Source organism: Takifugu rubripes, chromosome 3 (assembly GCF_901000725.2).
Source record: "Takifugu rubripes chromosome 3, fTakRub1.2, whole genome shotgun sequence".
Classification (NCBI taxonomy): Eukaryota; Metazoa; Chordata; class Actinopteri; order Tetraodontiformes; family Tetraodontidae; genus Takifugu; species Takifugu rubripes.
The window spans coordinates 8,949,056-8,957,955 of NC_042287.1; the positions used below are offsets into that span (position 1 = coordinate 8,949,056).

At 45.4% G+C, this 8,900-nt stretch overlaps 1 protein-coding gene across 2 annotated transcripts; it reads right to left on the reverse strand.

Annotated features, from left to right (window-relative positions):
• Nucleotides 1–883: 883 nt before the first annotated feature.
• Nucleotides 884–6,081, reverse strand: gpr61 (G protein-coupled receptor 61). 2 transcript variants are annotated; one of them, XR_003887983.1, is made up of 4 exons: nucleotides 5,735–6,081; nucleotides 5,372–5,584; nucleotides 2,011–4,441; nucleotides 884–1,934 (listed from the first exon to the last, which is right to left on the reverse strand). XR_003887983.1 is itself a non-coding variant. In XM_011621952.2 (3 exons), exon 3 carries the CDS (start codon nucleotides 4,298–4,300, stop codon nucleotides 2,822–2,824), a length of 1,479 nt encoding a protein of 492 aa, XP_011620254.1. In that variant the 5' UTR covers nucleotides 4,301–4,441; nucleotides 5,372–5,584; nucleotides 5,735–6,081; the 3' UTR covers nucleotides 884–2,821. The 2 variants fall into 2 exon arrangements, 1 of the variants encoding a protein (XP_011620254.1); XM_011621952.2 differs by having other exon boundaries at nucleotides 884–4,441.
• Between the last annotated feature and the right edge of the window lie 2,819 nt (nucleotides 6,082–8,900).

Sequence of the window (8,900 nt, forward strand, 5' to 3'; positions counted from 1 at the left end):
AATAATAATAGTAATAAACGGAATAATTCTATATATGTTCTAAAACCAATGTTAGGCCCACTTTCTTATAGACGTTTCACAAAAAATAGCTGTAGTAAAAGTTTCTTTCTGTATTATAAATAGTGAAAAGTAATCTATTGCTGACATTACAATCATCAACATCTTTCTTTGATCGGTAAATTCTTATTTTTATTACAAATTTAAATTATTTTTCATTTACAATTTATAAACAGACTCATAAAATAGAATCTCTTAATTGTATAATTATGATGTTAATGTCACAATTTCATAATGATACGTGTGTTTTTGCTCCAGCACCTACAGCCATGTGGCTTCCTACCATGCTGCAAAGGTGACATCAGTCCTGGAGTACTTCCAGTGGGTGTGTGCTAGCCTGTTTCAAAGGTCGAACGGCTTGAACCGTGCCTGTGTTGCTACAGGAGGTGTCCTCCACAGTTCAACATTAAAGCTGTGAGTCACTGTGTCCAGCGGGGAGCAGCACAGGAGAAGGGAAATTAGAAAAACACAGAATGGGAGTTGGCTGCTCTGGGTCAAATGTGTAATTTTGTACATATGCATTATATATGACATATAATCGGTAGTTTTAGGGTGGTTTCTGATACTTAAAGGTAAGGGTTTCATATATAAATCAAGCAATTAACCAAAGAGTTTGTCTCTAATCTTCTGTATCAACTATATCCAAGTTTCCTGTCTTTTATGCAATTATATGGACTAGATTTAAAAAAAATAAAAATAAAACGTTGCCACAAACATCATGAAGAATGAAAGTGTTTGACAACATACAAGAGACAGAAACAGGACTGTTCTTGTAGAGTGGCTGACAAGTGGCTGGTAATTAGATGACAATGACAACATCCACACATCGTCTTGCTGCATTTTTAATAATTTCAAGTGAACTGATATATGGGGAAATAGCAACATGGAGGGAAAACCTAATGACAAAGAATGCTGCAGGCTTTCATATACAAAAAATGAGAGAGAACCAAGAAGAAACGCACTGAGTGCCGCAATTATTTACAATTTACTAAAACGGTTGACTGTGGAGTTGTGAATATTGTGCTCCACTGGCTTTCGGAACAGCTTATTTCTCTCTGTCCTTGATCAGCAGATGGTTGCAAAAATAGAACTTAAAGCGTTTAATCAGATTGGTCAGGGCAATTTCGCTGCCACGGTTACCGAAAACCAGCTGATTGAATTGTGCATTGATGTATGCTCAATTTAAAGGCATGCGTAGTGCTGCGAAAGTCCAATACTGTGCTCTGACACCTTCAAAATGATCAATTAAGCTTGGTGGGGAGAGATATCGACGAATGACCCCTGATTCTGTTGTGCTGGTGTCAATCAAGGCAGCTCCATGTTATTATGACATTGCATATATTGGTAATTATAAATAAGGTGTTTTTAATAAACAAATATTCTGTTTAGAATCGGAGTAGAATCAAAATCTGACAGCGCCAAAATTTAATGTCACATTTCTGCAGAAACTTTTTATACAACAATTCGACCACATCTGAGGAACAGACAGCAACACAGTCATATCCCGGGAAAATGAGAACCATCATGTGGCCCCGGACAAAGAAGCCTTTTTATTCATTCTGACCCCCAGCAAAATATGATCCCTCCCTGTGCGCCTTGTGCTGTCTCAGAATCCTGCCGGCATTCTGGGGCGAGGCAGTAGACAAAGACGGTGAGGAAAAGTATCAAAAACGGTCACTCAGAAGCCTGAGCCTGTGCAAATGTGTTTGTTTTCCACCTGAGATCACCTGCAGCAGGCCTTCCTTTTTGTTGTCGAATGAGCCCAGAAGTGAGCCGAGTGTAAGCACCGACTCACCTGTGTGCCGTGTGTGTAGCCACAACAATCCCAGCTGTTTAAAGCACAAACACAAGCACGCTCACACTCCTCCCGTGTTTACCTGTAAATAGCACAGCAGACATCTCAGGGTAGAAGGGGACCTACAATATGTCCGCCACCGCCTGCCACTCCCCCACCTGTCAGTAAGTCAGTGAAGGCGATGCAGATTTGTTCACACCGTCGGTGTCGCATAAAAGAAAACAGCACAGAATGTTTGAGCAGAGGAGCGTGAAATCACAAGTTCGGCAGTGTGAGAGGATTTACTTTGAGAGATGACGATCACAAGATTAAGAACAGATGAACGTGATAATAAGGTTCCTGGAAAAAAAAAAAAAAGGTTAAAAATACACCAGTGTGTCAGCTTGCTTATTGGAAATACCAGCAGCAGCACCGACTGTGAAACACCCCTTCTCAACACAACTGTTTCCAATGGAAGGCAATTTACTTTGAAAAAATATAATTGCCCCTAAATAGGCAACAAGTGCAGCCTGAAACAAACAGGCAGATGTAATAAGGATCTTTACCTCCTCCATCAGCATCACACCGCGTTAGGAATGAACTGATCTCTAAATAAATGTGAAACATGAGGGTTTGATCCGCTCTTCAATAAAACAACAGCTGTTCACTTAAAGCACCAGCCATTCATGGACGTCACGACTGCCATCTCTTGTACTTTAATACTTTCTGATATAGTTGCAACCTTGTGGATGTCATCTGTATTTAAATATATAGAGAATATCTCCCGTGAAATGAAAGGTCACTTTTATGGCTTCATCTGCAGTTTTTTAAACTGTTTCCAGTAGTGTATGCATGATCTGTCTCTACGAACTCATGATGAACACAGCGAGGGTTCAGAGTCGACCAGCTGATGCCCCCCAGAAACAGCTGTATGGATATTAAAGCTACTGTACAGAGATTAATTTTTAAGTGACCGTCTTTGCGCGATCACTAGATGTTCAGCTTAGATGCGACGTTGTCGTTGGAGCAGTTCTCCAAAACATGTAGCTCATTGTTTGGCTGTTGCCACTGTTTGAATTCTGAGGTTTCCTCCAGGATCTGCCCTGGGATGTGGAAGTCAGCTGGCATGTTCTGCTGAACAGCTGATTCCTGAATACCCCCAGTCTCTGGCTCCTCTTGGCTGGCTCTGCTGTAAGAGTTGCAAGGCTCCAGATTGCACCCAGTGCCCTGGAGGAACTGCATGAAGTTCTCCTGAATTGAGGCCTCTTGGCTGGGCAGCTGCTCCGCTTCGGTGGCCCCGGCCCGTTTGAAGAAGCGGGCCAGGTGGCGGCCGAGTTCCTCGCGAATCTGCCGGTTAAGGCAGCCGTAGAAGAAGGGGTTGGAGGTGAAGCAGAAATAGCCAATCCACGTGACCACATTCTCCAGTTGGTTCAGCAACCCTGGAGAGGTAGCCACCGCGGCGGAGTAGAGATGGAAGGAAAAATACGGCAGCCAGCAGCAAAAGAACTGGCCTCCCACTGCCACGAGGACCACCGCAGCCTTGCCACCGCTGAAGGTCCTGTGAGGGGTAGTGCAGACCCCGGAGCCACCGAGGCTGGCGGCCACCGTCGAACGGCTGCTGATCGACTCGGAACGTTGACGTTGGGAGTCCATCCAAGTGGAGAGGGGGCCGTGCTGCATGGCTGCCACTCGGGCCACCTTGAACATGTTGCAGTAGACCACCAGGATGATCAGCATGGGACACAGAAAGTAAATAAATGTGAAGAAGACCATGAAAATCAGCCGCGTGGTCCTGCCTCCGGTCCAGTGAAGGGAGCATTGTCTCTGACCCGGGAGGAGGAGCGAAACAGGTCCCAGGCCCTGGTTCCCCTGGAGCAGCCACCCGAGGAGAGGCAGCAGTGACATGACGACGGCTTTTATCCATATTCCCACTAATACCATCACCACCACCCCCACAGTCATCTTCACCTCATGACGCATGGGGTGGACGATGTAATAGTAGCGCTCAACATTGATGGCACATATGGTTAGAATGGCGGCACTCACCAGACACACACTCAGGCAGAGGTAGCTTCGACACAGCACCTCGTTCACCAGGATCTGGTCTGACAGCATCCCCAGGGGCATCAGCACCAGCGCCGCCAGCAGGTCCACCAGACACAGGTGGAACACGAAGGCAAACTTGCGCAGCTGCGGCGTTTTGGTGATGACAATTATAACGGCTAAGTTCCCAACCACCGCCAGGGCGTCCATGATTAGCATAGCACACAGAGCCAAAGACTGGGTCAGATCAACCCCGCCTTGGGTGCCCGTGATGGGTAAAGTCACATTGGAGACATTCAGGTGCAGCAAGGCCGGAAAAGGGGAGAGACTGGAGAGAGATTTGTTCCAGCAGGGGCTTGGTGTGATAGCAGGCTCCATGGAATATGGAGAGGAGAGTCTTCTGAATATTACAGGACCATCACCCATCCTCCCCTATCTTAGGGTGTCACCGAGAAGTGTGGGAGGCGATATCCACCCTGGCAGCCAGAAGTGGTTGAGGTGACCTCCCTCTTGATCGTAAAATTCAACAGATCATTTCAGAAGGGATCCTCCAAGTGTTGCAGAGATCTGAAAGTGAGAGAGAGAAAAAACCATGGCAAACCAAAAAGATACATAAAAGAACACCTTTTGTGACAACATGATGTTATTTCTTTGAAGCCTTCAATCTGCACAAACTTGTTGCTAGGGCCAGTTTCTACATCTGCATCCTCAGATGTGTGTGTTTTCAGGGCAGTCGGGCCTCTGGGAGAAGCTAAAAGCACAGAGTGGACCATATGTCCCCCTTTAACAGAGTCTCTGGATGAGTGAATACATTTAAAGTGAACAAGATCCCTTTTTAGAGCCACAGTACAAACTCTATGAAACATGCAGCAACATGAAAGTTGAACTTTTATTAAATGTAACTGGGTACCTTCAGCTGGTGTTTGTGACTAGTGGAGGCCCCATGCTGTGTTTACTGTCATAACCTCACCTGGGCTCAACCCCACACACTCCACAGCCCGTAAAACAAGCAAGGAGCCTTTGGTACATTTCCATATGCTGCACGCCAGCATGCGTAAGTTTTCCATTTCACAAGTGTGACAGGACTCACGGCTACGAGGCACCACGACAATCACCTGACAGACACCGGCTCAAGTAGGTGGCCTCTGCTAATTAGGTCAAAGGGTTACAGTCACCTTCAGCCCAATAAAACAAGCAATGGGCCACAAATCAGCTGGGACACGAGGGGCCATCCGTGCGTCCGCTCTGCAGAGTCTAATCATCAGTGATTGTGTGGTTGCTCTTCATGGTTCAGGGTCACTTTGTTGTCCTCACATCTATCAAATTTGAAGCCTTTGCATTGGTACAGAACAACAGAAGCCCCCCCCCCCCCCCCCCCGCCCCCCCCCCCCCCCCCGCCCCAGTGGGACATTGTCTAGTCTCACAGCACTCAAACAACACAAAATGGAACTTTTAAGTTGCAATTTGAAACAAAATAAGTACGAAAAATAGACTTACTCGTACGCCGCAGATAATGTGAATCATTAATAAAGTCATGTAATGTATGTCCAAAACAACGATTGGCTTCGGCTTAAAAAATGTCCCGGTGAAGGGAAATCCAGCCTGTTGTCCAAGTCTTCCTTTCAGCACAAAGATTTTGACTCTGCGGCAGCCCGAAGTAGGTGAGAACCAGGAGTTTGACAGGACTTGTCCATCTCCTCCAGTCCTGCACTGATGCGCAGGAACAACATATATCAACATATACACACATATGAACACACTTACACACACACACAGACACACACACACACACACACACACACACACACACACACACACACACTCACACACACGTGGAGACGTGATGTTTCTATGCCATACCTCTGGGTGGAGATGGATGATTCCTCCTGTTTGGTTTCAGAGTGTTCTGAAGGAGAGCCGACCTGTTTTGCTCCCTCACACACCGACACACACCACGTCATGGAGCGAGCGAGAGAGAGCGAGAGAGAGAGAGCCTGTGTCTCCTCCTCACCTGTCCCCCTTCATCTCATCATACCCTCCCACCCAGACCTGCCTGTTCATAAAACTGATGCCCCCGTTCTTGAGCGCAGTCACAGGAAACTCACACATGCGCACGCGCACAGTGACACACACACATGCACACACACACAAACACACACAGACACACACACACCATTCTATATGCATAGTCTCCAGCATGCACTCAGGGCGATTGCAGAGCCATGCAGAGCAGACAGGCAGGCAGCGTGTGGGATGGCAGCCTCCACTGGGTCTTAGTGCCGAGGGGACGCCTCTGCTTCCTGGCACACTGTAATCTGAAGGTCATATCAACTCACACCAGGCGGTGATAACGTGAAACCATAAAGTAAGCGATGATTAGGAGGAAAAGAAGGAGCTTTTTCCCCTGTAAATACTCTGTCTCCTTTGTTCAAGATTTCCCTGGGCTGGCGAAAGCCCTCTCATGAGGCTAAATATTGACTTGCGGAGAGGGAAAGAATCCCAGTGGTTGTTGCTAATGAGCTGCGATTAACATTTACAAACACTACGCAACATATGTGTCACTGAGCTATTTCCAGGAGCGAGGAGTGTGTTCGCAGTCAGAAGCGTTGGATCAATGAATATACTACAATTAGTAGAAGAGGGATAAAAAAACAAAACAGGAAATGAGTAAGAATAGTAATGATTCAGTGCATGAAAAGGATATTTTAAAAACTACATTAATGTCTCAGGCTGCAATCTCCCTATACAGCTCAGATTTTATGTATATATAGATTATATCTTATATATAGATAGATATGTCAATAGTGTATCGATAGATATCGTAGTCTACCGCCTATCACTTTTATTGTGCCTCAGGGCTCCATCCAGGGGCCCCTATGTCTTAATCATATGTCAATATTTCACTGCCACCTGATGACGCCCGAATTTACCTCACAAGCAACCTCCGAAGCTCAGGAGCTCAGGAGCTCGGAAAATCACCTGTTATTAAAACCGAACAAATGTTAAAACCGTTTCCTCTCAGTAATTCGAACTGCCTTTCTATTGTTTGTTTATCGTAGTATTGCCATTGTTGTTGTATTATTGTTGTTGTTACTATTATAGCATGAGTATTATGTTACAAACTGATAATGAAAGATGATGGAGATGATAATGAAGCTTTTATTGATACAGAAGATTATGAATGGACGACAAATGTGACAGCTGAAGCTGTGATTCAACACTAAAGCAATGTGAGACACAGAGATCGAACTTTCAGCAATGATTGGACCCTCCGGAAGACTTGAACTGAAAGCATTCAGGAATGTGAAAAGCAAATACACAATTGCCCTTAATATATGACTATTACTCTGTTTACACGCTGGACGCCTGTTGCTGCTGTTTAAATCAGGTGTAATTACCTGGGTTTGTTATCCATTCAGCAGCGTTTATTTTTAGGTCTTTTTATCTCAGTTGCTGTTCTAAAAATGGTTTATGCCTCCCTCGGGATTCACATGAATGGAGCAGACGTCAACAGTCTGTGACATCTCACTTTCGTGCGGAGTATTTCCTCAGGAATCCATACAACTCCACCGAACCTGATTAGTTAATGCATCACTGCTTCTTCACAACCGATGAATCGGTGGCCACCGTGAACATGTGCTCATTCATCGATCCGGGTAATTTGCGATTGCTCAGGCCGACAAAGGTTAAGCAACACAAAGCTGATTTGTCTGGCGTCTTGTTGCCTGTGTGGAGTTTTGAAGCGGTTTCCACAGTCAGGTGCTGATGCTGCAGCGGCTCATATGACCTGCGTGATGCCTCAGGCATTCACTCTGCTCTCAAATGTGAAAACGGAAAGGAAGACTTTCTTACACCGAAAAATCTGAGATGCTCAATAAAGATTAAAGGGAGCATAAAAGACTGCGTTGTGCTGTGTGTGTGTGTGTGTGTGTGTGTGTGTGTGTGTGTGTTTGTGTCCTGTGACTTCGCTCGTGTCTGAGGTGTTGAATAATGACAGAAATAGCAGAGACATGCTCATACCAGCAGCACCAATCACAGGGGAAGCCAATACAATGGTTTCCTTGGCAACCAAGCTCACAGCCTCCTCACCTTTCACATGTACCCCCTCACGCCCCCAAACACTCTCCCCATTCTCTCCGTAGAAAGGAAATTAATCTCACATGTACGCACACACGCACGCACGCACATACACACTGGACACAAATGGGAGGATTCAGTTCCATGAACGCTTGTAAGTGTGATCTCAGGTCTCATCAGCAGGGGGAACTCTCAACAAAATAACTGCGGCACCTGGACTCAGTGTAGCTCAGCACTGAGCCACCCTGGAAGGATGGTGATTTATGAGTTGTTTCGAGTTATTTATGTTGTCACGCAGCTCCCGAATAAAACTGTGTTGATGAACGTGCACTGTATGCCATCAATTCATATTCTGCCAAGGCATTTAGATGATTTCCCAGCAAAGAGAGTGTTGTAAATGCGTTCTCTAATACACCATCAGACTGAAAACACGCAAAACAAGACAACATTTTTCTTTTCAGGTTTAACTGTTGTTTTATGCCACTGACAAATTTCAGCACAGCATATTTGGATCTTATGAAATGTCTCCAACTATAAAACACATTTTGGGACTCCCCGCTGTGAGTCTTGGGACAATTTACCTTCTAAAATCCTCCCCAGTTTTCCCAGATTGACTCTTACGAGTTTAAAAAGGACAGGATTAGCAGTCGCTTGGGGCTCCGTTTGGCTCCCTCGCCCTCTGAGTCATTGATACCAGGGGACTAATTTCTCTGTGCCTGGGATAAACTAGGATAGGAATTTAAAAATGAAGAAAACTTTCCCTCTAGTGGGTGTTTGAATTACTATTTTCTCCCTGTTTCTTATTTTTCCCTCCTGTTTCATTACTTTGACCCTTAGTGTGTGTTAAATCTGATTTGCACTGTTCTTCGGGCCACGAAATACGATAAAGACAACAGCAACCCCTTGTTAGGCTGTCACACTTTTATTGGTGAGACCGTCATGACTCCCC

Bases quoted from the DNA above. Each gene is read 5' to 3' on its own strand.
- gpr61 (XM_011621952.2), bottom strand. From the start codon at position 4,300: ATGGGTGATGGTCCTGTAATATTCAGAAGACTCTCCTCTCCATATTCC.